This window comes from Drosophila obscura, unplaced genomic scaffold (genome assembly GCF_018151105.1).
Source record: "Drosophila obscura isolate BZ-5 IFL unplaced genomic scaffold, ASM1815110v1 contig_17, whole genome shotgun sequence".
Taxonomy (NCBI): domain Eukaryota; kingdom Metazoa; phylum Arthropoda; class Insecta; order Diptera; family Drosophilidae; genus Drosophila; species Drosophila obscura.
In genome coordinates this window covers 3,343,097-3,370,788 of record NW_024542757.1, presented here as the reverse complement: position 1 = coordinate 3,370,788, position 27,692 = coordinate 3,343,097, and the positions used below count along the sequence as shown (strand labels likewise).

Sequence of the window (27,692 nt, the reverse complement as noted above, 5' to 3'; positions counted from 1 at the left end):
GCCGCTGCCCCCTCCTTCTGCTGTCATTGTCATTGCAGTTGCAGTTGCAGCAACACGCCGCTTTGTCGTATCTTTTTATCCACTTATGTGCCACGAACACCCATTTTTACCACGCCACCATACCACCATACCCTTCCACATGCCCGATCCTCCCACACCCTGCGCATCTGTCGTTAGTGCCTTTGTGGGGGAAACTTGCACTTGATATTCTTTTTATCTCTCTCTCTCTCTCTCTCTTTTGTGTGGAACGTGACTATTTGTATAATGTATCTTCATGAAACGCCATTCATAGTTCTCCAACTCCCACACCCTCTACTCCTCCTCCTCCTCTACCAGCCTGAAGTTATGGAGTAGCCACTCCTCTGTCCAAACATAATCGATAAGGGGAGTCGATTGGTTGTTGAATATTACAACAACAACAAAAAAAAACTCTGAATATTTCATAAAATCCCACATTGGAATCTCCGAATTCTATCCCAATGAAATAGGTAAAAATGTTGCCAAAGACCTACCGATTTCTGTAATAGACTCTCCATCCACATGGAATCCACTTTGACTATTACCCGACATCCACACATCACTTGATTTGTGCAGTGAAAACGTAACTCCTAGAGCACTCTCGGATGGTTTTTTTTCTGCATAATTTCCCAGAACTGGATCATGGAACTCGCCTTGGTGTGTCGTGGCTGGTGGCTAGTGGCTTGAACCCCCAATTTCGAGCATTCCTCTTCCACAATCCATTCCTTCGCTGATTTCGACGGTGACTTTGAGCGACAACGTTAATTGAATTTTAAATTTGTGTTCTGTCGGTGCGCTGGAGATGGAGATGGATGAGGGCCAGCAGGGGGAGGGTGGACAGCGCCAAGCCCCGTTTCGCGTCTGTTATCGGACACAGAAGCGCACACAGATTATAATCGGAATGGGAGTTTTGCAAAAAATGCAAATGTTCGGAGAACATAGAACTCGAAAATAACAAGAAAACAGAAACGGAAAATTTATTTATTTGGGTTTCTAATGTTTTATGGACGAGTTTCTGACTGAGATACAGAGAGAGAACTAAAACTGATCTTTTGCTTTCATCTTTCCCCCGTACAGGTCGCGATGATCTCTCGCCCTCGAGCAGCCTGAACGGATATTCGGCGAACGAGGGCTGCGATGCCAAGAAGAGCAAGAAGGGGCCGGCGCCGCGGGTGCAGGAGGAGCTGTGCCTCGTTTGCGGGGACAGGGCCTCCGGCTACCACTACAATGCCCTCACCTGCGAGGGCTGCAAGGGCTTCTTCCGGCGCAGCGTCACCAAGAGCGCCGTATACTGCTGCAAGTTTGGAAGGGCGTGCGAGATGGACATGTACATGAGGAGGAAGTGCCAGGAGTGCCGCCTGAAGAAGTGCCTGGCGGTGGGCATGCGGCCGGAGTGCGTGGTGCCGGAGAACCAGTGCGCGATGAAGCGGCGCGAGAAGAAGGCCCAGAAGGAGAAGGACAAGATGACCACCTCCCCCAGCTCCCAGCACGGCGGCAATGGCGGCGCCAGTAGTGTGGGTGGCGGCTCCAGTCTCGGCGGCGGCAGCGTCGTTGGCACCCACGACTACGTGAAGAAGGAGATTCTCGATCTGATGACATGCGAGGCGCCGCAGCATGCCACAATTCCGGTAAGTAGGATGGGGCATTGCCGTGCAACTGATTGCCGCAGATTCGCTGACCGATCTCTCCTCTCTCTTTCCCTCCTCTGGCAGCTACTACCTGATGATATTTTGGCCAAGTGTCAAGCGCGCAATATACCTCCACTAACGTACAATCAGTTGGCCGTTATATATAAGCTAATTTGGTATCAGGATGGCTACGAGCAGCCGTCCGAAGAGGATCTCAGGCGTATAATGGTGGGTACAGCCTCGAAGAGCGTCCAGGGAGAAGTCCCCTTCTAATGGGTTCCTCGTATTTGGATTTCAGAGCACCCCGGATGAGAACGAGAGCCAGACGGATGTCAGCTTTCGACACATCACCGAGATAACCATACTCACGGTTCAGTTGATTGTTGAGTTTGCTAAAGGTCTACCAGCGTTTACAAAGATACCCCAGGAGGATCAGATCACGTTACTGAAGGTGAGTATGCCCCATTGATGCCCCATTGATGCCCGATTGATGCCCATTGATGCCGATATATCTGTAACCCCCTATCCCTCCCTCTCTCTCTCGTTTAAGGCCTGCTCATCGGAGGTCATGATGTTGCGCATGGCGCGGCGCTACGATCACAATTCGGACTCGATATTCTTTGCGAATAATCGATCCTACACGCGGGACTCGTACAAAATGGCCGGAATGGCGGACAACATTGAGGACCTGCTGCACTTCTGCCGCCAGATGTTCTCGATGAAGGTGGACAACGTCGAGTACGCGCTACTCACTGCCATTGTGATCTTCTCGGACCGGCCGGGCCTTGAGAAGGCCCAGCTGGTGGAGGCGATACAGAGCTACTACATCGACACGCTACGCATTTATATACTCAACCGCCACTGCGGCGACACCATGAGCCTCGTCTTCTACGCCAAGCTCCTCTCCATTCTTACCGAGCTGCGCACCCTGGGCAACCAGAACGCCGAGATGTGCTTCTCGCTGAAGCTCAAGAACCGCAAGCTGCCCAAGTTCCTCGAAGAGATCTGGGACGTCCACGCCATCCCGCCCCAGGTGCAGTCGCACCTGCAAATCCAGCAGGAGGAAAACGAGCGCTTGGAGCGCTTGGAGCGCGCGGAACGCATGGATCGGGCGGAACGCATGCGCGGTGCCGTTGGCGGTGCCATTACCGCGGGACTAGATGCCGACTCCGCTTCCACCTCACAGGCGGCGGCTGCGGCGGCCGCCCACCACCAGCATCAGATCCATCCGCTGCCCACTCACACGGTGCCGCTGCCGCTGCCCCAGCCCCAGCCTCTGTCTCTGCCTCAGCCTCTGCCCTTACCCTCCGCCCCAGTCGCCGTTTCTGTTCCCGCCACTGCCTCTGTTTCCGTTTCCGTTTCCGGCTCTGGATCCAGTTCCGGATCCGTGTCGGCCGTGAGCACCAGCAGCGATTACATCGGCGGCGTTGGTGGTGGCGGAGCCATGGGCCCCACCACAGCGGCAGCCACATCCTCCACCAGCATCACGGCGGCGGTGCCCGCCAGCTCCACTACGGCGACGCCGGGCAACGGGGCTGCGCCCGTCAGCATGTACGCGAATGCGCAGACGGCCATGGCACTGATGGGCGTGCCGCTGCACCCGCATCAGGAGCAGCTGATCGCCGGCGTGGCGGTCAAGTCAGAGCACTCGACGACGGCATAGCCCCTGCCCCACCATCAGCAGCACCACCACACCATCCTGCATGAGGTGGGTGGGGTCCTGCTCGACTAGGACTAGGACTATGAGAAGGAGAAGGAAAGGCAGCTGAACAACACTCTTACAGACATCCCGATCAACACGATCATCGGGGGGATGCCTGATCGTGATGCCAGATGGAGGGATCACGGCAGGACAAGCGTAAAATGCAGTTATTTAGTCTTAAGTCTGCAAATATTAGCGATAAGTCATTATCCGTACGATATAACCGACAAACAAATTATTAAAAATTACACAAATGCTAAAAGAAAAAAAAAAACACATACAAAAAAAGAAGAGAGAGATGAATAGAAAAACGACAGCGACAGTGAGAGAGAGGAAGAGACACACTGAATGGAAAAACAATTGAAAAATCATCAAGTAATTATGTGGATCGTGTGGCCGATTGCTTCCGCCTCACAGTCAATTCTCGAATTTTGTTTTTCGATATCGATACGTCCTCCATTTCGAACAGAGAGAGAAAGAGGCGAGTGCAGAATGTAGAAGAGAGTAGGGTTGTGTGGGGACGTGGCAGAGAGAAGAGAGTAAAGATTGTTTATATTTAAAAAATATATAAAATAATAACTATTAAACGATAACGATAATTGTACACTTAATAAAACGCAACTGTATAATACCTAACCCTAACTGTAAAGCTAACATCAACTGGAGCGCGTAGATCTGTTTAGTGAAAGGTATAAAAATATACCTTATATTCAGAATAACACTTATAAAAACTAAATGAAAGAAAACCTAAGTTAATTCAGATAGCAAAACTCTAAAAACAAAACAAACAAAAAACACGCAAAACTTGGACTGATTTTATAAATATTTTTTAATCATAACGAGAGGGAAACTGTAAAAAAAATATCACCCACAAAAAAAGAACAACACAAACGTAAGAACAGAACGCAAAACCATTTTCGTCATACCCTCCTTATAAACAGATATCTTTTTTAACGACGAGAAATTCAACTCAAAGATTCTGATCATTTTCCCCCGCAAAAACAATAATCTTTTTGAAATTGGCGTCGTTTTCTAGGCATTTTTTTAACCAACACTTTTGATAACGAGCACTTTAGAATGGAAATTCAAGTGATTGGAGTTTTACTCAAACATTAAGAAAAGCAACCATCGCATGTGAAGGTTTTAGATCGTACCGCTCATCATTTTTTTGCTGGCAATTAATAATATTCAATCATTCGGACACACACATAGATACACTCGCGTACACACACCAAAAGACTTCAATATTTATTTTTAAAATTTACCTTAAACATTTGAAACATTTTTTAAACTTGTGTGAGCAACAAAATGTAATCAAAATTTATTTTAAACTAAACAAAAAATGTGCAAAGTTTTCATTTGGCAATCTATTATGTTAAACAAAATTTGAATGCAATTTATTTCCAAACATTTTTATGTATACTTTTTACATTTACAAAATTTTAACACAAATTGTTGGCCTTATTTAAACTTAAATCAAATTTATTCTAATTTTAGTAGCTACAAAACATAAAAAACAAATGGAAAAGCGATTGTAAAATATTAAAATAAAATAATGTAAAGTTTTTAAGTGAACTTTTACTTAGCTTTCAACTTGAATTGTGCAATTTTTTATTTTTACTACTAATATTAATTTAATTTTATGTTTTACACACACACACATGCCCCGAATTCACCCATAAACACACACACACACAAACACACGAAAACATATGTAAAAACTTAAGTAAATTTAATTTATGGAGAGATCTGAAAAAGGGAGCCCACGAAAACGATATACATATGATATAAAATAAAGGAGCACACTGCTTTACAAGAGTAAATTCTAATTACAAAACAGAAATCAGTGAATACTTTAATCGTACTACTCGTTGGATCCTATTCGAAAGGATGGATCCCCCGATCAGGCTTGCTCTTAAGTATTTTTTTAAGTTCAGTTATTTGTAGCCTGCACTCGCGCACGCCCAATTATTATTATTATATTATTGCTATTATTACAACACATATACCACTACATATACAGTTACCGATACCGATACCGATACAGATACATTAAATATATGCATACCTTGTTTTGTAGTTTTACAAGAATACTGTAAAGAGCAAACCCTATCGTAATGCGGAATAGTTTTTACCTTTTTACGATACGAAACCAAGCAGAATATATACAATATATATAGAAGAAGATGTGTTGAAAACGAGCAAAAGAAAACCAACATGAAAATCTCCAAAAAAGAAACAAAAAAAAAACATAAACAAAAATCCGTGTGTTTTCATTTTTCCAAAAAAAACAGTTGCCTGAGAACATTTTTATTTTGTGAATTATCCTGATCGGGTAAAAGGGGAAAGGTGCCCGAAAATGTGGCGGGGGATGTGAGCAAAGACTTATGAAAAGCTGGATATTCAGAATTTGAACAAGATTTGCAAGCGAAGCAAACGGCTGTGAAAATTGGCTAAGAATGACAGGCGATTAACAGAGAGTGAAGTGATGACATTGGCGGACAAAAGAAAGGAACATTTTTTATTGATTTATCATAATTTACAAGCAGCTAAAAAAAAAAACAAGACACGATGCGCTATTAAATAGCTTTAAATTGTAAAAAAAATCGAATAAAATTGAGCTGCTATCTATACATACAATACATAGGCAGAGCCCCCGACGATGACGATTTCTGCCTAAAGTACGTTGAATATAGGATAAGTACAAGCATATTAAATACCCACGATAGATCCTCGCTAACGCTAAACCTTTGAAATATTACAATATTATCCCTAAGCCTAAGATCTGTACATACATGAATATGATATATATGATATAGCTATCGCTGTATGAATACGAAAACAAAGAATGCTACTAACAAAAATACAAAAACTGCAACCTGATGAATTACGAAAATACGAGAATGTATGGTATAAAGTAACAATTTGTTGAGAAATCCATTCATAGAAACGATAAAGATAAAGATTAAATAAAGATAAAAGTAAAGATGAAAGTACCACATGAAGATAAAGGACAAAGAAACAGAAACTGAAACGTGAAACAAAATCGTTATGTAGATTCTTGAAATTTCGAGAGAAAGCGGAAGAGCAACTAGACTTTGTTTGATTTTTATGCACTGTTTTCTGTTATGTGTAAACTGTAACTTGTTTTGCCCCCAAATAACTAGCCCTAACTATGTAGAACCCATGACCACACCATGTACACAGCTAACCCTAAGCTAAATTGAATCACACTCACAAGCAATTTTTGTGTTCGACTTGTAGATATTGATCCTGAATTGAAAAACTACCTCAAACGAAACAAAAGCAGAAGTGGACGAAGAAGTGAAGAATGGAATATTAGACGGAACATGATCGAAAGGTTTTGAGCATTATAATAATAAATGTAACTACAAGCGAGACCTTAGCAGCAGAGAAGAAAAGTACACATATACAAAATGTATATAGGATGATGATATAGTTTCCGTTTCCCTTCTCAAAATTCTTTTCCAAAGCACTCTCACACCTTATTTCGAAGCCTTGTTAGAGGTACCGGTGTACCTGGTTTGCAGCAATCTGAAGATGGCAAATCACTGCACAGATACAGATACATAGATCCATTGGCATACTTTCATAAACACCCACACAAGATGCTCGATTGTGGATATTGGGTATTTTTGCATTAGTATAGCGATAGAGCAAACGAAACTCATACGAACGCTTTTTGAGTTGAGTTTTTTTCTCACTGCCAAATCGAAATTGAGATCTAATAACCATGCAGAAAAGAACCCTTAGTTACGTTTTGAAACGTAGAGATTAGAGACGACGATGAACGCCATAAGTCAAATTTCATTTGCAATCTGTAGCAATCAGTAATCTAAAGCTAAATGATAATATTAATATCTACAATACACTTATATACAGTTATTAATGCAGTTCAGGATACGATTTCGAGTATATCTTAAGTCCGAAGCCATACGTATAAATGGATTGATAACGCACACGATTCGAAGGTTCGAAGAGGTAAATGATTTTTTCCGGAAAATACAAAAATTAGAATATACAAAATACAAACTGAAAACTGATTTGATGGCATTTTAGTGTAACGCGAAATACAAACCGAGCAAAGTCGATAATCTAATTAAAATACAGTACTAAACATATTCTAAATGAAACCCGTAAGAACACACACAAAATACGTAGACAAATTCAATGAGCCACAGATTTTAATTCTTCAAAGCTGTGGCGGGATATCCATATGTATATTTTAAATCCACTTGCATTATGATTTCCATGCTACACTGCCAGCAAGCATTCGATACCCCTGTCAGGCCCACTCCCCCTATCGGGAGGCTGGTTCGTTCTTTCAGTTCAATTCACTCAAGAGCCTCAGACACCACAGCGCATTGTTTGAGTTGCCGTTTACCAATTATGATAATGAGAGAGATGTAGAGATTGTTAGCATTTAAACCGATTAAACGATTACTAGAGTACACGTACACGCATACTTAATTATTTGGCGTAACATTCGGAACTCTAACGTGAGAAGTTTGCTTGTTGTTCTCAGAACATACGGTGCATAAATATATAATTCTTACGGATATACATACATATATGTATCTAGATATACTTACGAGTACTTACTCATGTCTACGAAACTGACAACTTATTTGGAAATCTGTTCACTTACAGTTAATATTATTGCTAATAACTTACAATACGAACCAGAAAAAGAAACTTTTATACTTCAATGTCGGAAGATACTAAGTTAAGTTGGGGAAGAAACGGATTGAAATGTTTATATAATAGTTAATGGCGCATCGCTACTTACATATGTGTAGCGGGTGCCCAATCAAGGTTAATGCGTATAATGTATGTATAATTACATTTTTTGAAATTAATTTCATAAATAACAAATTTATTTAGGTCTAGACTACACCGAACACTTTGCATAGTTCTAAAACTAAGATGTAAATATATACATACATACATATAAATCCAACAGAAAGTCTATATACATATATACGATATATGAAACGTGTAATAAAATAAAAATTATATATTTAAAAAGAGTTTAACAGCCCGTCTTTCTTTATTTTTTGTTTAAATTTGAAATAAGTAACTAAAAAGATTGGTTGTCAACCAAAGGGGGTATTTGAATTTACTCCCGAAAATTATGAATTATGGCCACGGGGGAAGCGTATAATCGAGTTCAAAGTATATTTAAGATCTATCGGTATATAAAAGTACGGCAGTGTATTGTTGCTATGTGGTCTTGGATTCTGACTTGGAGCATTCAGAGTATTTACTTCTCGGTGTGCCAGCAGCAACAGGCATTCTACTCTATAACGGAAAACAAAACAAAAGCGAAACAACTCTTTAAAACGCGTCATTTTGTTTTGAATTGTTCAATTTGTAAACAATAACAAAGCTACGCATTGCTTTTAGCTAATTGCATTTTAGTTTTTACATTTTTCCCTTTATCAATTATAATTTTTCGTTTCATATCAGTCAGCTTTTGTCAGCGAGCAACAAAATTCAAATTTTTTGATTATTTTTTAATTTTTATTACAAATTTCGTGATGTAATACGTCACACCCTTATCCTTACGGCGCAATCAAAAGTTCAACTTCAAGTTCAAAGCTTGAAACGTGTAATTACCGCGAAATTACAAATAAATAACTAATGATAACAGTTTTATCAGATGATTACTTGTACGGTGATGTTATGGTTTTACCATAATTTATGATTGGCACTTGCAACGAGTGATCCCAGTTCTTTCTCCGACAAGATCCTTTTCAATGGTTGAAATTGTCCTTGTATGCAATCGTTAGTACCTTCTTTGTTTAAACTGTATTTTATAAGTAATCCAATAAATGGGCGCCATTAAAAAAAGCCAGATATCAGAATCAATTGATTCATCTATCTGATTAAATGATATGTTCAGTCGTTTAAGTCCTAACTAATTAGTAATATTAAACAAAATATCAAAATCGAGGGATATCAACTTGTCGTGACCGTTAGTATATTTATGGTATATTTTGATAATGACAGGGTATATTTTGGTATATTTCTGAGGGTCTGACGGTATATTTTGTCCAGAAATCTACGGTCGCACCGACGCAGGCTCTGCGAAAAAAAATTTAGAATTAAATAAAAAAAAGGTAAGTGTACTTTGTGGGCTTACAAAAAGTCAATCATTAAGTTAGTGCAACCATCTGCCAATAGTTCTCGACAGAGTTAACTCGTTGATTTAACAAAACACGTAAGCGATTTTGTTTTTGCCAAGCGGCAAGATGGCGGCTTGTGTTTTCGTTGTCCATAAACCAAGTAAATAAATACTTCGAAATGAATAGTTTGCTGTCCCAGAAGAAGGGATTATACAATCATATACACCTAAGTGTGAGAGCTGAAAAACTGTTTTAATCAGTTTGTAAAAGTGAATAAAAGTGGGAGAAAATTGAGGTTATGGCCGAGCCACTTTCACTGGGATCTGAATTCATTCCTTATTTCAGACAACCACCAATGGCTGATTCGGATGATGAGTACGACCGCAAGCGGCGCGACAAGTTCCGTGGAGAGCGTGAGAGCTATCGGACGGAGCGCAGGGACGAGCGTCGCCCCATGGGTGGTGCTGGCGGAGGCCGGGATGAATGGGCAGAGCGGTAAGTGGTCTATTCGCCGGCAGAGATTCACCATTTCACTGTACAACTCCATATTACAGCAATCCCTTCCGCGGTGGAGGTGCTGGAGGCGGCGGTGCACCGCGTCATCGACCTGATTACAGCGATTACCGCGGCCCGGGTCCACGGGCACGGTACGGCTCTCCCGGTCGCGAGATGCCACCAGCGAAACGTATGCGCCCTGACTGGGGTGACGGAGATGGGCGGCCAGGCCCGCGATATGGTGGTAGGTTTGCCTACAGAAATTAACCAACCATTTGAAACATTATATTTGTTAACGTTTCATAATTGCAGGCTATGACCCCTATCTGATGCAGGCGTGGACCGATCACTATCAGTCCATGCACTCGGCGTACCACCACGCAAGTCATCCGCCGCCAGTGAGAGAGCTGCCGATCATCGGGGGAGATACGCTGACTCAGCCTGCCATGCTGAACCTAAAACAGTTTCTGGACACCCAGGACGAGAACATATCCGACTCCGAGGTGATGCGCAAGTACACCGAGTACAAGACGGATTTCAAGCGCCAGCAGTTGAACGAGTTCTTTGTGGCCCACAAGGACGAGGAATGGTTAGTAGCTAGCCCACTGCCAGGACTCCCACGACCAGTGAGCTCCCAACGGCGATGCCGATGCAGTGCACTCCTTATCATTTGGTTGATCTCTCTCCCTATCTATACCATCCTATGCAATCCCTTGCGTTGTTACCCCTGTTTGCCTGTTTCCCTGTGCGCCACTCAAATCATAACTGTTTGTATATTATTAAGTTTTTCTCTGCAGCTTATTGGGTTTGTGAGACCTAGTCCTAGTCCTATCTGAGAGCATCTGCGCCGCTTTTGCAGAGCTGCTGTCTGATATCCAGATAACTTAAAGTCTTAATTACCCGGCGAGCAATGCTGTGGTGTGTTTATATTTTGAAACCGCGATTTATTTCAATTCGATTGTTGAGCGAAAGCCCAAATAACCATATATCACATTCCTATAAATAACGAAAGCGCAAAGCCATCAAAGGTAAGACTTTGGGTAATAACAAACAAACAAAAAAAAAACCAATCGCTATCTAAACCCAGTAAATCATTAACTAAACCTATGCCAACAGCCGGAAAGGGATATGCGAAATGTGGAAATTCGACTGACGCGCAGAATTATACTTTTTACCGTCAGGAATTGATTCTTCTTAACCCCACCAACGGCTCACTTGAACAATCTTTTGTCTTCCCATAGGTTCAAGAACAAATACCATCCCGAGGACAGCGTGAACCGCAGCGAGGAGCAGCGCGGATTTTTGAGGGTACTATTATCTACGATAATTATTATGTGACCGTTTTTTATAAATACCAATCTCCCTTCACATCCTTGCAGAGACGCACAGATGTATTTGTGGAGCTCCTAGAGAATGGCACCATTGGCAGCGTCAAGGTAGATTCCTCCCATAGCGATGCTCTGATCAAGGTGTTGGACACATGTGTGATCAAGCTGGAAGGCGGCACCGACGAGGATCTCAAGGTTCTCGAAGAGAAGCCCAAGGATCCAATAGTCTTCGAAAGGAAGCCGGACCCAGATGAAGCAGCCACAGTGGTCGAAAATACACCCAAGAGTCCCAAGAAAGAGAAGGAGGAGGAAGAATTGCCACTTATTGTTTCGCCACAGCGCACGGCTTTGAAGCCTGTCAACTCGGACGATGAGAACTGGGATGACCCCGAAGTTGAAGATGCGCCTGCCAAAAAACCAGAGGAGGAAAAGCCGAAAGAGAGCGAGCCCATTCCTGAGATCAAGCAGAAGAAGCAAAAGAAGCAGAAGATCAAGAAGCGCAAGCGAAACAGCAGCAGCGACGAGGAGAGTTCCTCATCTGAATCTGAGTCTAGCTCCAGCTCCTCCGAAGAGGAGGAGGACGACGAGAAGCTTAAAGCGAAATATGATGTTGAGGATGGTCTGAGGGCCGAACAGAAAGCGGAAGCAGAAAAGGATCAAGCAGAAGCAGCCAAGGCAAAGCAGGGATCAGTTAGTCCTAAAGAGGAAGCATCTGCAGAGAAGTCCGCTGCTGATCCCGCTGCCGAGGGTGAAGCTGTGGAGGACGGCCAGGCAGAAAAATCGCCAAAACCAGATGAGGAGGAGAAAAAACAGGAAAATGGTGATGCGGCCAAGGCCGACACTGCAGCTGAGCCGGAGACTGGGGACCCTCAAGGTGAGGTGAAACCAGTAACCATTGACCTGGACAAAGTAAATCCTCCGCGGGCCATGCACCGAACATCCTCGATCTTCCTGCGCAACCTGGCTCCCTCCATAACCAAGGCAGAGATCGAGGCCCTTTGCAGTCGCTTCACCGGCTATTTGAGAACGGCCATAGCAGATCCCTTGGTGGAACGTCGCTGGTATCGCCGCGGCTGGATTACATTCACACGCGATGTCAACATCAAAGAGATTTGCTGGAGCTTGAACAATCAGCGATTGCGCGACTGCGAAATGGGAGCCATTGTCAATCGCGACTTGAGTCGGCGAGTGCGTCCAGCCAACGGCATCACTGCCCACAAACAGGTGGTGCGATCAGATATCAAGTTGTGCGCTCGAATCGTCATGAATCTGGATGAGAAGTTTAAGCTGTGGTCCGATGGTCTCCTTAGCAAGCCCTCGCCTGCCAGCGATTCGGAAGCAACGGCTGCCAATGGAAGCGGTCCCAGTTATGGCTTCAATTCTAAGAATCCTGTGCTTCAGAATATCACCGACTACCTCATCGAAGAGGCTTCTGCCGAGGAGGAGGAGCTTTTGGGGCTCTCCGGCGACCGCAAGGACGGCGAGGGCGAGCCCATCGAACGGGACGAGCAGTTGCTGTCGGTGCTGGATCGTCTGGTGCTGTACCTACGGGTTGTCCACTCCGTGGACTACTACAACCATTGCGAGTATCCGTACGAGGATGAGATGCCCAATCGCTGTGGCATTATCCACGCCCGTGGCCCGGCTCCCTCACGTGTGACCAGCAACGAGCTCAATGAGTACATCAAGTCGTACGAGGGCAAGCTACTGCAGTTTTTGACCAAGACCGCGCTGCTTAGCGAAGATCAGATCAAGGATCTCGGTGCCAAAAATGCCGACACCGAGGTGGAGAAATTTGTGCAGGCCAACACCCAGGAGCTGGCTAAGGACAAGTGGCTGTGTCCGCTGTCGGGCAAGAAGTTCAAGGGACCGGAGTTCATCCGCAAGCACATCTTCAACAAGCACGAGGAGAAGGTCGACGAGGTCCGCAAGGAGGTGCAATATTTCAATAACTATCTACGGGACCCGAAGCGTCCGCAGTTGCCAGAGCACCCCGGCAGCGTCAAGCGTCCTGAAACGGAGTCTGCTCGTGGGCCCGGAGGGTGAGTGCAATGCAATCATATTGAAATCCTTCGCGGCGGAATACATGTACATTTCTTTCTTCAGATACCGTCCGCCGATGTATACCCCAATGTCTGGAATGCCGTATGGCTTTGGTGGCCACATGATGGGTGGTGGCCGTGGTGGACGTCACTTCGCACCCGCTCGCAGGTTAGTACCTGAGCCACTCGCTCGCCTTTTTACTTTTAGTTTAAGCGCGCTATCACTTGGAATGGGTTCGGTGCTCATTCGATCCAATTTTCTCTCTCCTAAAGGAGTTTCGTAGGAGATTTGTTTTCACAACTATTATCCCTGAGAGGTTATCTTCTCCAGCATTCCGTTAAAATTTATCCTTTCTCCATTTGCAAACAATCCCTGTGTCCTTGGTGGCATCATATCATGACGATGACACTCGAATCGTGATTGAACAGAGCTGTGGAATGGACAGCTTGCAGTAGCCTCCACAGCGCCTGTTCAGTCTTTAGTCACCTCTCAGATAAGATTAGATATCGCCCCTCTTTTAAGCCTTTGTTTCTATATTTTGATTTCTTTTCTGTTGGTCTAAAACGAAATTTGTCACAACCTTCTTGTGTCGCAAATTTTTTGCAGGGAATTGCCTTTGGAACACCACCGCCGGCTTGTCGGTTACCATGATTTGGATGCGCCCTCAAATTCCGATATATTTGACTAGTTGATTAGACCAATGCCAGAACACAAACACACAAGACAAATGAAATCTGATCTGATCTGATGATTCCGTTTCCAGCATTGAATTCCTCCAGCAATGCTAGCGAGAAAGAACACTCGCATACATATTATAAAGCTGATTTATATATATGAATACCGATATCTGATTTCGTGTACAATGTTTTGCCAATTGTATTTAGAAACCGTCTAAACTATAAACCGTTCAAAGATGACGTTGCCGAAAGGGCGAATCCATAGACTAAATAAATAAACATGTAATATTCAACAATATCTAAATTCCTTCAATTCTCGTTGCTTACAGACCCGGTGGTTTTGATTATCGATCACACAGATCACACTACCGGGACTTGGACGCGCCTCAAGAGCCGTACTAGACTGTAGAGCTACTAGTGTACAATCAAATCGAAATCAATTGTATTTATATTATGCCTGCATTGATCAATTCCCCTCATAATGCAACCAACGTGCTATATGTAATTTAACTTAATCTGTTTCCAATTGACGAATGTTTTGTACGGTTCAATTTTGTAATCTGCGGCGAATAAATGCGAAATAAAGTTCAAGAAAACCAGAATCCTGGTGCCAGGAGTACAAACATTAATTGGGTCAGGGGGGGGTCTACAAAATTGCACCAGGTACACCCTGTTTGCTCTCAGTGAAGAGAGAGACAGCGAGGAGAGTGATAATTCCGTGAGTATGGCAACGCTTGTGCTCTTGTTTTGGGGGAAGCGCGCTAAAAATAAGCACAAATCTTAGCCGGCGGCGGACAAAACCAACGTAACAATTCCAACACTTTCGGAATCATATTCCGCGTCTACATACCCGTATAAAATATATTATATCCATGCATAGCCTCTGTGCCGTGTGCGGAGTGGCGGCCTCGCAGACTTGCACTCGCTGCAAAATTGTTCGCTACTGCAACAAGGAGCACCAGAAGCAACACTGGCCAGACCACAAGCGCTGTTGCAAGCCAATCCGCGAGGAGAAGGATGACGTGCTGGGTCGATTTTTGGTCGCCACACAAGACATCAAGGCCAATCAGATAATTTTCGTTGAGGAGCCGCTGGTGATCGGGCCGAAGTGGTACATGTCGGAGGGGGAGAAGTCGTCCACCACCGTGCCGTGCGTGGGTTGCTACACGCCATGTCGCTTGGGCAAGCATCTGTGTCGCCAGTGAGTACACCGCCAGAGAGTTCTCGTTGGTAGGCAGCAGCTTATGTTTCCACGTATTCCACAGTTGTCGCTGGCCAGTTTGCAGTGTTTCCTGCGAACACGAGGCCCTGGAGTGCAGCGTCCTCAGCTTGGGTCCGGGTCCGTCTGCCAGGGCCGATGCTCGTGGGCTGAACGATTTCTACCGGGGGGATGCACTCCTTGTGCTGAAGTGTCTGCTGCTGCAGCGCAAAGATCCGAAGAAGTGGGCCGATCTGCTCGAGATGCAGTCGCACGAAGAGGAACGCAAAGGCACGGAGCTCCACCAGGAGGCGGAAGATGGAATTGTAAGCTACTTGAACCAACGCTTTCTGCAGCGCCTCAAGCAGAGCAAGAAGGGTCTCCTTGAGCACTGCGAACCGGAACTGCTGCATCGGCTGTGTGGCATCGTCGAGACCAACTACATGGTGGTCGAGTTGCCCACGGGCATCGAACTTAGTGGACTGTTCCGACAGGCATGCATGATGGAGCACGCCTGCCAGCCCAATTGTTATTTTCAATTTGACGGAACTACCATGCAGATCGCGGTTAGGGCGGGCGGCGACCTGAAAAAGGGCGACCACCTAAGGATCACCTACACAAACATCTTGTGGGGCACTCATCTGCGCCAGCATCATCTTCGGCTGACCAAGCATTTCAAATGTGGCTGCGAACGCTGCTTGGATCCCACGGAGTTTGGCAGCTATGTGAGTGCGTTGACCTGCTTGGGTGATGTCAACAAATCCTGTGGGGGCAAGCAGCTCCCCGTGGATCCAGTCGACGAGCACAGTCAGTGGAAATGCGACGCTTGCCCCATGGCCATGGATACGGCATACGTGACAGAGCTGCAGACCCATATGACGGAGCAGGTGGATAAGATGCTGGCCGGACGCCCTTCGGCCACTGAGATTGAGCTAACGTTGGCTCGCCTGACGCAGATGCTGCATCCAAACCACTTTCACATGTTCAATCTGAAGCATACGTTAATCCAGCTTTATGGCAACGAAATTGGTCTTGAGCTGAGCTCGCTCAGCGATGGAATACTGGAGCGAAAGTTGCGCTTGTGCGATGACCTGTACAACGTGTGTCGTCGCCTGGATCCCTACAGCATTAAGCTTGCCATCTATCTGACTGTTATCCTGGTCGAGATTGCCCACACCCTGGAGGAACAGGCGCGCAGGAATCCCGCAGAGGCTTCTACATTGCTAGAAGACGCCCTGCTCCGACTCAAAGAGGCTCAGGAGGTGCTGGAAAAGGAACTCGATTCTGTGGCAGGTAAGAAGCTGAACGAGAAGCTTCAGACGGAGATCTTTGAGTGGGAGAAACTAATGCTGACCCACAAATACCAGCAGCAGAAAATTGACTAGTTTTTGCAAATAAAACATACTTTATGATACAGTTAATCTAGTCATCTAATCATCACGCATGCAGCTCGGCGCGCTCTTCCTCCAACATCTGGGGATGTGCTCGCAGAATCTCCCGCTGCTGACGCAGGTTCTTCACGATCCCCGGCAGATGCCAGCCATGTCTTAGTAAGCTGTCGGTGACATCAAAGTGAGCGTGGCGGATGCATCGTAACTGACTGCAGTGGGCCACTGTGCGCAGCTCCAGCGCCATGTCATGCACCAGGGCGGCCAAGTACTCCTCCGTCTCATTGATGGCATGCAGCTCAAGAGTGAAGTGCGGGCGATCGAAATGAATTAACTTGATGCCATAGATGACGGGCAGACTATTGTCGGTTGGCCGAATGAGACCTTTGCTGGCTAGCTCGTAGGCAGCTTGTGTCTGCAGGTCGACGCCGCACAGCTCGTACATCTTCCGCTGATGCGAAGCCTGCATGGAGGCCGCAAGGCCACTGATTCTTTCCGCTGACACATGCTTATGGTTGGAACGTGCGGTTACATGTGTGTCTGGCAGGTGATTCTCCGTGGCAGTGCCCATGCGACCTGTAATGTGATACACTCGCACCGGCCGGTTCTTCTGTATTCGACTCGACTGGCGCAGTCCCTTGTTGATGCCAAAAACTGTTGAATAGCATACCGATTAGTAGTTTATGTTCCAGTGAGCGTATATAACTTACGCAGAACACCGCTGGTGTGTTGCCCCAGACTGGCCACAGTGGCACAGCGTATATCTTCCGGCATGTAACGAGGTCCAGTGCACAGCACATCGTCAGAGAGATCGGTGTTCGTGGCTATATTGTGGAGCACAGTGTCGGCGGCGGTGCCTGTGCCCAGCAGCGGCCTGTTCTCTACAAGCTTGCGCGGCTCGCGCTGCTTCAATTCGTTGAGACCTTAAGGAGAATGGGAAATGTTATCTTTGGAATATTTTTAAGAACGTTCCACTAACCCTTGCAAATGTTGCTGAGAACTGCGCTACGGACGTGTCCTACTCTCATGCCGGCGGGTTTGTATACATTTAAAACGCCATTTAAGTGCCTGAAAACTGTCGCGGCATCGTAGACTTTTGTGAGAGCCATTTAAGTGTTTAAATTATCCAATTATACCCCGGATGCAATGATTACGACAAGCAATGAGCCAGACGGCGTTGCCGGACCGATGAAACGGATAGGACAATGTATTATTATTGAAAATAAATTGAGGAATACGCTAATCTTTGCGCCTTTGTGACCCGGCTTGGTCATTTGATACATTTATTTGTCTCTATTAACTATACAAATATAATTTTAACATTTTGTTGACTAGCTAAAATTGTGATATTGGATTTTGTGGGTACAAGTTAACTTGTACGTTAGTAACTACATTTTGAATTTAAGCCACAGAGAGTGGCTTGCAGGCAATCATATAAACTGGATAAAGGTCTTTTGGAAAGTTTTGCTGGCGCACTTTTCGCACAATGCGAAATCCAGCCGCCTTTAGCGAGATCTCGTAGTGCTCAAGAGGGCGAGTAACCGAGGAATCTTCGTCATCATCGATTATCTCCTTTGATTTGGTAACGTTCTCCTTCATTACAAAGAAACCGCCCGGAGCCAGTCCTTGTCCCATGCGTCGAAAGAAGTCGACCAAGTCCAGCTCAGTGAGATGCCCCAAGACCCATTGACTCCAGATGAGGTCGTACTTCTTTGTGGGAGTAAACTTCTGTAGTCCAACGTTGTAGATTTCCCCCAAACTGCCGACAGGCTGGCTCTCAGTTGTACAGTACTCCCGGGCTTTATTCGCAAAAGCTGGGTCCTGCTCCACAATATCCACGCAATGGAAGCGGGGAATCAGGAGATTCCTAGTCACTCGTCCAATGCCGGCACCGCAGTCCAACGCCAGCTTTGTTTCCAGGAACCCGTATTTCGCGAAGAAAGGTGTTGGATCCCTGTACATCGATGGCGCTGATGTAACCCAAGCCTCCCAGCATCCCGTTGACTGTGGCTGGCACCTCCGACCAATATTTTTGCGCTTTGCCATAAAATTGTGGCTCTTGAACGTTGCTCCTATTGGAACTGACCGCTACGGCAACCACATCCACTACCTTCGCCGCCGACTCCTGTGGTTCATTTTTGTTTTCCTCCTTGCACTCCTTATCCTCGCTGCTGTTCATCTCGTCTTTTAAAACTGGGCACTTTTCTGGAGCCGTCAATGGCATTTTACTTTGAATATTTTGAAGGCATGCTTTGGCATTAAATTGTTTGTTGAATCGATTGTTTTTTCAAAACATTCAACGATGATATTCCTCGATTTTGATATTCCGTTTAATATTCACTAGCTAGCTGGGGATTCCTAGAGCCTAAACAAATAATTTTATGGAGTCAAAAGGATGTACATAAATTTTCTAGAAGATTGGCAAGTTTTCAGAAGTCCTTTTTATTGGACTATTTACATATTAAGGTTCAAACAAAAACAACATAAAACGAATGTGACGTCGTTTTGTGGCGTTGCCAGACTCGTTCAGTTCGTTGTTGCTGCGGGCTGCCATACCATGATATTTTGTGATATGAAATTCGTCAATTTTGATATTCAGTTTAATTATTAGTTGGCCCTCCCATACCTAAGCCCCCCCAAAAATAATTTTATACAATTTCTCAATGAATTTTGTTCAGGATTGGCTAGTTTTCAGAAATATTTTTAATGGGATTGTTTAGATAATAGGGTTCAAACAAAAACGGCCAAATCATAAAACATAAATGTTGACTAAATGTGACGTCAGTGTTGCTGGTCAACCAAGTTTCTTCTATGCGTATGTAATTTTCTATACCTTATTTCTTTTAATTGATGTTCAATGTTTTTTTCCAAGCTTCATTGAAACATTATTTAAGATTTTATCCTAGATTGACATGTTTTTTACCTATGAATGCATATGTTTGTGTTTTATATATACATTTATCCCGGTTCTGATACCTATTATTGGAACCCGTGAGCTGCAAAATTTCGTTAATATCTTTCAAAACAGAGACTGAGTAGTTTCTGCATTAATTGGAACCTGAAATTACAAACAATATCTCAAGTCCATAATATCCATTTTCCCAAGGTATGCAGATTGTTGCTCACCCCGTGCCAAAGTTGCACAACAATGCTGCTAATTCCTTTCCCCATGTTGCTGAATTTTTTCCCATACAAATCAAATGTAGATTCACGGGTGCGTAGGAATGACGCAACAATGAATCTTCATTCCATACGCGTTCCCGTAAGATACATGTTTCTCACACCACGAAAACGCTCGCTTCACCCCAAAAAAAGAGAGCAAATTTTGAAAAACCACCACGAATTGAGAGCGAATAATATCGATATTTTTCAACGATAAATGGAGTTTGGCGGTCAATTTCAAATGTATCTTAATTTAACATCGTACTGTAAAATGTATGGATTTTATTTATGTGCTGTAGATATGGAAGATATGGCATAGGGTAAGAAGTATAATGTAGTTTATGACGGCTCAATTCGCACATTTTAGTAGAGAAATCACAACCCGAGACCAGGAAAATCTAGGCACTTTTGTTTATCGCGCTTATCCATAGTACTTCTCGCTTAAACTTGTCCATTTGAATAGACCCTCGCGCTGTAAGATAGTTTAAGCAGTTGATGTTGGCTCCACTTTAACCAGAGGTGCTGAACATTGTTTCTGGTGGCTCTTGGAATTGCTGGATTGGATTAAACAGCGTTCTTAGTAAATAATTGGCCAGTTCTTGCGTATTTCGAGCCACAGGAGTTATGCTCCACTGGGATTTGTTACTTGGCGCAGGAGTTACAGACATTTTCGATTATTTTTGTTTGCAAGCGCACACTGTAACTACAATAAGTACCAAATACGAATACAAACACTAAACATTAATTCCGCACTAAAACGTTCCAGTTTCCGTTTTTTCCATTTATTTTTGTGGTTTTTGTAAAAGTTAAAGTAGTATCAGCGATCTCACTGTGGGGAAAGTTGGCAGCTTACTTCTTCTTGGACACACCCACAGTGCGACCACGACGACCGGTTGTCTTGGTGTGCTGGCCACGGACACGCAGGCCCCAGTAGTGACGCAGACCGCGGTGAGAGCGGATCTTCTTCAAGCGCTCCAAATCATCACGCAGCTTGGAGTCCAAGTTGGAGGAAGTCAGCTGCCAGTACTTGCCATCGATGATGTCCTTCTGCCTGTTGAGGAACCAGTTGGGCACTTTGTACTGCAGAGGGTTGGTGATGATGGTGACAACCTTGTCGACCTACAAGCGAATTAAAGAAAATTCAATTAGTTGCGGCTCGTGCAGTCTACCGAGTTTGCTTACCTCCTCCTCAGTGCATTCACCGGCACGCTTGGTGAGATCAACATCGGCCTTCTTCAGCACAATGTTGGAGTAACGACGACCCACACCCTTGATGGCGGTCATGGCAATACCAACTTTGCGCTTGCCATCAATGTTCGTATTCATAATACGAAGGATGTGCTGGAACTTCTCTGGGATGACGAGCGACTGCAAAAAACAAACGCGAAAATTGCATTACACGAAAAACACAAACAATGGAAACAGAAATTGGCAATGGCATTTTCGCAACAAAAATATTGCCATTGTTAGGCTGTGTTAATGCAGCATAAACTTGTCATTGCATACTTCATGCTATGCACTGAACAATTTCACTTCAGCTTAATGTTTTTGTTGTTTGATGCACCGAGATTTTGCATATTTTTTCGACGACGCACCATTTTTGCCGTTTGTATGAGACAAATTCTCGAATCGGAAAGAAACCGGATGACGTCTTGACGTTGCTTGGTGTTTTGACAAGCAGTGTTGCACAGTATTACAGCACAGAGTTGTATTTGGACACGAATAACTTAGCCCTGGTTTTCTATTAAGTGCCGTTATAAGATTGATCATATAAAAATGCCTGGAATGAATGGTAAATTAAAGTGATAATAAATGCAATAATCCATTATTAAATATTTTAAGCTCTCAGCTGCGTTGGACAGAACGATCTGGTGTCTTTGCGCATCATTTGTACTATGGCGCGCAACCGAGAGTATAATGTGGAGGAACTGGACATGTACGGAAACACGGCCTTGCTGAAGGCTTGCTATATGGGGCGCTTCGAATGCGCAAGCACACTTTTAGAGTTTGGAGCTAATATTTACGCGGTTAATTATTTTGGACAAAACGCATTAACCTTGGCCACCTACTCTGGAAATTACCCTTTAGTCCGTGAGCTGTTGCATCGCCGTTCCTACAAGGATTTTAACCTCTCTTCGCTTATTCCGGCCTCTTGTGTAGCCGCAATGCAAAACCATGTCGATATTGAAGAATACTTTATGAAAAAGGATCCCAGCGGTGCGCATGATCAGACGGTGCACGGTGAGTTCATAGCGTACACATTGGTATGTAAATGTATATTCGCCTACTAAATATTTTCTTTTGGTAAGGTCTTGGCGTAAACGACCTGCACCAAATGATGGAGAAAGCTAAGAAGTTGGAGCACCAGCTGCACTCGGCTCAGGCTACCTTTATACATCATCGCTTCCGCTAATGTCTTTTAAGAATGTAAAACTATAACAACAATAAAATTGTCAATTTAATTTAGTACCAGGGCTACTGAAATACACCTAGGTTGGCAGCGCGATCAGATCATATATATCGGTAAGACTTCATCGATGTCATCTCCGGCTTTGTACATCCCTATCCCGCTCATTTTTGCCCGCCTGATCAATGTAATTTTTTGCCAACACGTTCGTCACTCGTTTTAAAGTGCCAGTGGCAGAAACATTATACAGATTTCCTTGTAAAATTGCACAGCAATTCCATCAGCACCCGGAGCCCTGCAAAGCCCACATAACACACTATATAGATTCGCATAAATTGCATTCCGTATAATAAAACTAAAGACAAAATCATGTTCGAGGCACGCCTGGGTCAAGCTACCATTCTGAAGAAGATTCTCGACGCCATCAAGGATTTGCTTAACGAGGCCACCTTCGACTGCAGTGATTCGGGAATTCAGGTACATTTACACATTGACACAGTTTGCGAGCAAGTGAACTAATTTTTCAACCCCACCCCACGCCACAGCTGCAAGCCATGGACAACTCTCATGTGTCTTTGGTGTCGCTGACGCTGCGATCCGATGGATTCGACAAGTTCCGTTGTGATCGCAATCTTTCTATGGGCATGAATCTGGGGAGCATGGCCAAAATTCTGAAGTGTGCCAACAACGAGGACAACGTGACAATGAAAGCGCAGGACAATGCGGACACAGTTACCATCATGTTCGAGTCAGCTAATCAGGAGAAGGTCTCCGACTATGAGATGAAACTAATGAATCTCGATCAGGAGCATTTGGGTATACCGGAAACGGACTTTTCTTGTGTGGTCCGTATGCCGGCCATGGAGTTTGCTCGCATTTGCCGTGACTTGTCCCAGTTCAGCGAGTCTGTAGTTATTTGCTGCACCAAAGAGGGCGTCAAATTCTCGGCCAGCGGTGATGTGGGTACTGCTAACATTAAGCTGGCCCAAACTGGCAATGTGGACAAGGAGGAGGAGTCTGTCACCATTGAAATGCAGGAGCCAGTGACGCTTACGTTCGCTTGTCGCTACCTGAACGCCTTCACAAAAGCCACTCCATTGTCCACCCAAGTGCAGCTGTCGATGTGTGCAGATGTGCCGCTGGTAGTAGAGTATGCAATCAAAGATCTGGGCCACATACGCTACTACCTGGCGCCCAAGATCGAAGACAACGAGACATAAGGCGGCACGAGACTGTCTCCTCTCATATTTATATCACTTATTGAATCATCCTCCCACGTACAACCTAACGTTTAAGAATCAACAAAACCGCATCTTTTCCTCAATAAAAACATACTTGTAATAATGTTGACCAAAGTGTTTTCCCTGCTGCCTGTGGTTCTCTATTTCAGCCTGAAGGTGGATATATTGAATGGCAATAACCGTTTATTCGCATAGATGTATAACACTGCACTGGGGTATAGTTTAGAGAGAGAGATTACAAACGTATATGAACTTATATAGCAAACACCTGATGAAATTCAGAGATAGAGTCGTAAGGTTTCCCGTGGGATAGGCAAAGAAAACTAAGCATATCTCCAGCATATTTGAAATATATATGTATGTATAACTTGCTAGCCTCCATTGTGTAAAATATACATATGTATGCACAAACTCTTAATTGGGGATGTGAATATACGGATATTTGAATGCTTTGCTTATATAGTACATGTATATCGTATCAGGCACATATTCGGCACGTTGTACATTAAATGACTGTTAGCGAGTGTGTGCCTGGAACATAGATCATTGTACATACATAAATATATATACGTATATATATGTAATAAATATCGCATGTTTACATGCTTCCAATACTTGAATAATTGGCTTGCTTATACTAAAAACCTTAACCTACCATATCTATAATTTGTATGTGTATATGTGTATAAAGCATAAAAAAATCTGTGTCAAACCGTATAAAAGTGTATCAAAAACGCTTGAGATTGCAAAACTAATATAAAGCAAGTAAAGTGCGTATAGCAAAGAACATTTTGTGCTTTCCTCCAAACTAATTGGTTGGAAGGAATCACTCGGGGAGGTCATTAAACACTATTGTCGACCGAATAAACCATTACGTGCTTATATTTCCAAGTCACTGGATCAAGTGGAATTATATTCAACCGCTATTGTGAATCTGTAGAAATTGCACTGGGGCTGGACTGGTGGATTTCTCATTGTCTGCTGTTCTTGTCTTGTCATAATTTGCTGTGGTTTTATGTGATCTCGAGTAGTGCCTGCAATGATTTAATGCAGTGCTTGGATCCATCCATAGCCTCATTTGACAACTAAAAAGAGATCATCGTTGGTTAGTGGATTTGGTAGGTTGCAGTTGTTTGCGGGGTAAATACCATAGTAAAATTAAGAAATCCATGTGGCAGACCCTCCAGTATTTCCAAGTTTACTTGACGTCCCAGGCGCTTGAGCTTCTTGGCAAACATGACGCAGTCATCAAGGCAGGGATCCATGTTCAGAGTCTGCGTAAAGAATCATAAAATGTGGATCAATTATATATTGCTGAGTGATGAGAAACTTACGAGAATCTTTGTCTCTGGCAGTTGGGACAGCCAGTCGTCGCTAGCCCAATAAGGCGATAAAAACGGATCCTTAGGCACGTCGAAGGCAAACTCCTCGCTGGGACTGCGAGCTATCAATGCATCCATATTGCGCACATCCTGCGGGCTGATAGCACTGCTGCCATGAATTTCGTAAGACTTTGTGCAGCGCGATAGGGTGTTGGTTATATTGTTGACGGCTTCTTGCCACCGGCCCTGCAGTGTGTCCATTGCAATGAAGTCACGTCCCGTCTCTACCAGAATGTTCTCATCAGAAATGTTCTTGACAAGGCCATTGGATGTTACTTGTGGTACTGGGAGTGTAGTCTCCTCGGTCACTTCCATGGTGGCCGTGTCAATAAGATATTTATCCAAAAACTGATCAATATAGGCAGCGGATTCGAGATCCTTGGGAGTGTCCGCTGAAATCTCAACAGGATAATGAACAATGGGCTGCGAATCGTCCTCGAAAGACACGCACGAGCTGTTGTCGCCCTCGCTGTTGGGCAACTCGGTTCGCTCCACGGTCTGGCTGTGGTACGAAGCCGAGGCACTGGCAAAAGTATCACTGCTCTCGTCATCTTGATCGGCATTCGCTTCCAGAGATGTTAGAGTACTTCTGGCCAATGAGGTGCGCCGACTGGAAGTTGCACTTCCCAGTGACGACTTTGGCGCATTGCGTATTTGGGCAACCTCCTCCACATGCTTGGCATTCTGCTGCAAAGTTTCCTTGGCGGGCGCTGCATAGGCACGCAGGCACCGCATCATGAAGCCAAACGGCAGCAAGGGATCCATGAGGCACAGCAAACGGGCTGGACTCGGCACAAAACTGACGAGGGTCGGGCAGTAGGCCAGAAACAGTCCATCCGGGATACGCACACCCTGCTCAATGCATTTCAGAGCCACTCCGATGGACAGATTCGCACCAGCAGAGTCACCTGCACACACTATTCGTTCAGCAGTCGTTCCCAGGTGCCCGGCGTTCTTCAATAGCCAACAGTACGCATAGAAGACTTCTTGAAGGGCCCGCGGAAAGGGAGCCTCCGGTGCCAGGCTGTAGTCCACCGAAAGTATGGGGCAGTCCAGAGCTACAGCCCAATCTCGAAGATAGAGTTCGTGAGATTTTGATGATTGCGCCACGAAGCCACCACCATGGCAGTGAAACAATATGGAACGACTGGGGGGAGTGGGCTTGTGCCAACCGCGATAGCGTCCTTCGCCTAGCATTCCAGATCGGCGCTTGGCACTGAGCAGACGCACAGAAATAGGCAGACCGGGTCCCAGATGAGCACTGGGTACGGCTATGTCCACAAATTGTATGGCATCATCATCGTTGCCTTGATTCTGGTTTACATCGCTGCCGACTTTCTCACTCGCCTTAAAGTTCTTTCGTTGCGGTAACTGAAAAGGCTCCGCTGGCAACTCGATTAGTCGATTCACCTTAATGGAGCTGCCCACGATGCTGGGCAATTTGTGCATCAGCTCCGACTCGGCCAGAAACCAGAATGACTTGCAAAAGTCAATTTTTGCATTTTGCGAGATGTTGACAATGCGCCTGGCTCGTAGCTCTGGGTTCATTAGGTACTTGCCACTGGTCCAGAGGCTGCGCGTGGTTTTTACAATAGTCCCATCATCCGCCTGTGAGTAATAAGACTCGGAGTAGCTGGCCATGCTGATGCCCAGGAAGCGTAGAATACCACGAATGGAGTCGCCGTACTGGAATCCCAAGCAACGTCCATAGAAACAATACTGATTGATGGTGTCGCCCAACTCGAAGAGCTGCTCTGCAGTGTGCGTGCCGCAGGCAAACAGATCTCCAGTATTGGCCGACCATTGACGCAGTATGAGGAGATACTGCAGGCAAGTGCATATCGAGGAAAGCAGCTGCGAGCAGGCCTCCACCTCCTTCATGTAGACCTTTTTCCGGAAAAACATAGTGCTGCGTGTGGCCAGCAGCTGTTTGCATATGCTGATGCCATGTGAAATGCATGCGTTGGTCACGTAAACGAAGCTGCGATATCCATTACCCGGTGTGTGCTCATCAAAGTCGTACTCATGGGCAAAGGCCTCGATTTGCAGGACTAGTCGGTTGGCAAGTACTATAAAGTCCTGCCAGGCAATGTGGGCGGCATGCAACCGTTGGCCAAATTCAGTATGATCTTTGGCAAAGAATGCGGCGTGTTCTTGGCAAGAGACAAACAGACTTCGATACGATGTCTGCAGTTCGGCGGGTGTCGGTTGCGGCGCCTCTTTTCCATTGACATGGTTTATTTTCTCCTCTTCGTGTGCCAGTTTCAGATTGTCATCGAATTGTGCATTCAATTTGTGGCTGGCCAGCTCGGCAGACGCCGCGTCAATCATTATGCGCTGTCGAGGGAAAAATTTGCTTTATTAGCCATAACTAATCATACAGATAATCAATATTGATTCGATTACTATCATTTAATAGAGGACAAAGGCAGTCAATTACAGGAAGCGACAGAACTACATATGATTGAACTTTATTGCTTTGCACGAAGGTCGTTGGTCAGAGATTGAGCCATGTGCCTCTGTGGTTATTAAGGAATGGAATATATATTCTGACTTTATTTGAGAAAAATATACGGATTCGAAATGCATTTTACTCTCAGCCAGAGCAATGAAAACTTTCACTTGACAAGACAACAACTACGCACTTCATAGACCCACACAAAATTGGACAAGATAATTGTTGCCCTTCGTCTGTCTTTAGTGCTTCACTGGCCAATACACTTACGGATTATTTGCTCGTAGTTTCCTGGCTAATTCATTTTTAAAATGTGTGCTTAAATCGGTTTTTTATATTGTTTTTAATTGTTTTTGTTTTTGTCACTAGACCGCGGATTTATCCATAATATACCGCCTGACCCTCAGAAGAATACCAAC

General features: G+C 44.7%; 9 protein-coding genes across 14 annotated transcripts in view; 5 read left to right on the top strand and 4 right to left on the bottom strand.

The window, feature by feature from the left end:
- The window catches only part of LOC111077611 (ecdysone receptor), a 70,362-nt gene extending 66,954 nt beyond the window's left edge, over positions 1-3,408 (top strand). For all 3 annotated transcript variants that reach the window (XM_041592077.1, XM_022371957.2, XM_041592078.1), the window contains 4 exons: positions 1,096-1,646; positions 1,731-1,874; positions 1,945-2,097; positions 2,197-3,408. In XM_041592077.1, coding sequence (XP_041448011.1) covers positions 1,096-1,646; positions 1,731-1,874; positions 1,945-2,097; positions 2,197-3,309 — 1,961 coding nt within the window. In that variant the 3' untranslated portion in view covers positions 3,310-3,408. The remainder of the gene's footprint in view (positions 1-1,095; positions 1,647-1,730; positions 1,875-1,944; positions 2,098-2,196) is intronic.
- Positions 3,409-9,409: 6,001 nt separating this feature from the next.
- On the top strand, positions 9,410-14,621 carry LOC111077597 (serrate RNA effector molecule homolog). Of its 4 annotated transcripts, none has more exons than XM_041592076.1 (8): positions 9,410-9,491; positions 9,843-9,992; positions 10,052-10,236; positions 10,305-10,581; positions 11,234-11,300; positions 11,372-13,362; positions 13,427-13,531; positions 14,370-14,621. In XM_041592076.1, the coding sequence occupies exons 2-8, from the start codon at positions 9,853-9,855 to the stop codon at positions 14,440-14,442; spliced, it is 2,838 nt and encodes a 945-aa protein (XP_041448010.1). In that variant the 5' UTR covers positions 9,410-9,491; positions 9,843-9,852; the 3' UTR covers positions 14,443-14,621. The 4 variants fall into 4 exon arrangements, 3 of the variants coding, with proteins under 3 accessions (XP_041448010.1, XP_041448008.1, XP_041448009.1); XM_041592074.1 differs by having other exon boundaries at positions 13,970-14,621; XM_041592075.1 differs by having other exon boundaries at positions 9,425-9,488; positions 9,841-9,992; positions 13,970-14,621.
- A 162-nt stretch (positions 14,622-14,783) lies between these two features.
- On the top strand, positions 14,784-16,655 carry LOC111077605 (SET domain-containing protein SmydA-8). Its single transcript, XM_022371950.2, has 2 exons — positions 14,784-15,241; positions 15,306-16,655. The coding sequence occupies exons 1-2, from the start codon at positions 14,913-14,915 to the stop codon at positions 16,621-16,623; spliced, it is 1,647 nt and encodes a 548-aa protein (XP_022227642.2). The 5' UTR covers positions 14,784-14,912; the 3' UTR covers positions 16,624-16,655.
- Positions 16,623-17,817, bottom strand: LOC111081343 (mitochondrial mRNA pseudouridine synthase Trub2). The gene is made up of 3 exons (XM_022377376.2): positions 17,606-17,817; positions 17,337-17,549; positions 16,623-17,280 (listed from the first exon to the last, which is right to left on the bottom strand). Exons 1-3 carry the CDS (start codon positions 17,733-17,735, stop codon positions 16,676-16,678), a joined length of 948 nt encoding a protein of 315 aa, XP_022233068.2. The 5' UTR covers positions 17,736-17,817; the 3' UTR covers positions 16,623-16,675.
- Positions 17,818-17,887: 70 nt separating this feature from the next.
- Positions 17,888-18,919, bottom strand: LOC111081344 (alpha N-terminal protein methyltransferase 1). Its single transcript, XM_022371953.2, is given in 2 exon segments — positions 17,888-18,531; positions 18,533-18,919. Coding segments are annotated over 2 exon segments (822 nt in total). The 5' UTR covers positions 18,851-18,919; the 3' UTR covers positions 17,888-18,027.
- A 1,610-nt stretch (positions 18,920-20,529) lies between these two features.
- Positions 20,530-21,492, bottom strand: LOC111081340 (40S ribosomal protein S18). The gene is made up of 3 exons (XM_022377373.1): positions 21,384-21,492; positions 20,971-21,156; positions 20,530-20,907 (listed from the first exon to the last, which is right to left on the bottom strand). Exons 1-3 carry the CDS (start codon positions 21,384-21,386, stop codon positions 20,638-20,640), a joined length of 459 nt encoding a protein of 152 aa, XP_022233065.1. The 5' UTR covers positions 21,387-21,492; the 3' UTR covers positions 20,530-20,637.
- LOC111077588 (DNA replication inhibitor plutonium) lies at positions 21,482-22,245 on the top strand. The gene is made up of 3 exons (XM_022371931.2): positions 21,482-21,580; positions 21,631-22,029; positions 22,098-22,245. The coding sequence occupies exons 1-3, from the start codon at positions 21,565-21,567 to the stop codon at positions 22,199-22,201; spliced, it is 519 nt and encodes a 172-aa protein (XP_022227623.1). The 5' UTR covers positions 21,482-21,564; the 3' UTR covers positions 22,202-22,245.
- Positions 22,246-22,362: 117 nt separating this feature from the next.
- Positions 22,363-23,543, top strand: LOC111077586 (proliferating cell nuclear antigen). Its single transcript, XM_022371930.2, has 2 exons — positions 22,363-22,672; positions 22,741-23,543. The coding sequence occupies exons 1-2, from the start codon at positions 22,565-22,567 to the stop codon at positions 23,413-23,415; spliced, it is 783 nt and encodes a 260-aa protein (XP_022227622.2). The 5' UTR covers positions 22,363-22,564; the 3' UTR covers positions 23,416-23,543.
- Positions 23,544-23,588: 45 nt separating this feature from the next.
- On the bottom strand, positions 23,589-27,673 carry LOC111077585 (hormone-sensitive lipase). Its single transcript, XM_022371929.2, has 4 exons — positions 27,544-27,673; positions 24,771-27,155; positions 24,585-24,710; positions 23,589-24,521 (listed from the first exon to the last, which is right to left on the bottom strand). The coding sequence occupies exons 2-4, from the start codon at positions 27,147-27,149 to the stop codon at positions 24,450-24,452; spliced, it is 2,577 nt and encodes an 858-aa protein (XP_022227621.2). The 5' UTR covers positions 27,150-27,155; positions 27,544-27,673; the 3' UTR covers positions 23,589-24,449.
- Between the last annotated feature and the right edge of the window lie 19 nt (positions 27,674-27,692).

Bases quoted from the DNA above. Each gene is read 5' to 3' on its own strand.
- LOC111077597 (XM_041592074.1), top strand. From the start codon at position 9,853: ATGGCTGATTCGGATGATGAGTACGACCGCAAGCGGCGCGACAAGTTC. The intron at 10,582-11,233 runs GTTAGTAGCTAG...GTCTTCCCATAG, and splicing joins GCCCACAAGGACGAGGAATG to GTTCAAGAACAAATACCATC. The intron at 13,532-13,969 runs GTTAGTACCTGA...AATTTTTTGCAG, and splicing joins CACTTCGCACCCGCTCGCAG to GGAATTGCCTTTGGAACACC.
- LOC111077605 (XM_022371950.2), top strand. From the start codon at position 14,913: ATGCATAGCCTCTGTGCCGTGTGCGGAGTGGCGGCCTCGCAGACTTGC. The intron at 15,242-15,305 runs GTGAGTACACCG...CGTATTCCACAG, and splicing joins GGCAAGCATCTGTGTCGCCA to TTGTCGCTGGCCAGTTTGCA.
- LOC111081343 (XM_022377376.2), bottom strand. From the start codon at position 17,735: ATGGCTCTCACAAAAGTCTACGATGCCGCGACAGTTTTCAGGCACTTA. The intron at 17,550-17,605 runs GTTAGTGGAACG...ATTCTCCTTAAG, and splicing joins TCTCAGCAACATTTGCAAGG to GTCTCAACGAATTGAAGCAG. The intron at 17,281-17,336 runs GTAAGTTATATA...GCTATTCAACAG, and splicing joins ACACACCAGCGGTGTTCTGC to TTTTTGGCATCAACAAGGGA.
- LOC111081340 (XM_022377373.1), bottom strand. The intron at 20,908-20,970 runs GTAAGCAAACTC...ATTCGCTTGTAG, and splicing joins GTGAATGCACTGAGGAGGAG to GTCGACAAGGTTGTCACCAT.
- LOC111077588 (XM_022371931.2), top strand. The intron at 22,030-22,097 runs GTGAGTTCATAG...TCTTTTGGTAAG, and splicing joins GCATGATCAGACGGTGCACG to GTCTTGGCGTAAACGACCTG.
- LOC111077586 (XM_022371930.2), top strand. From the start codon at position 22,565: ATGTTCGAGGCACGCCTGGGTCAAGCTACCATTCTGAAGAAGATTCTC. The intron at 22,673-22,740 runs GTACATTTACAC...CCCACGCCACAG, and splicing joins GCAGTGATTCGGGAATTCAG to CTGCAAGCCATGGACAACTC.
- LOC111077585 (XM_022371929.2), bottom strand. From the start codon at position 27,149: ATGATTGACGCGGCGTCTGCCGAGCTGGCCAGCCACAAATTGAATGCA. The intron at 24,711-24,770 runs GTAAGTTTCTCA...TTCTTTACGCAG, and splicing joins TGCCAGAGACAAAGATTCTC to ACTCTGAACATGGATCCCTG. The intron at 24,522-24,584 runs GTATTTACCCCG...ATCTCTTTTTAG, and splicing joins GATTTCTTAATTTTACTATG to TTGTCAAATGAGGCTATGGA.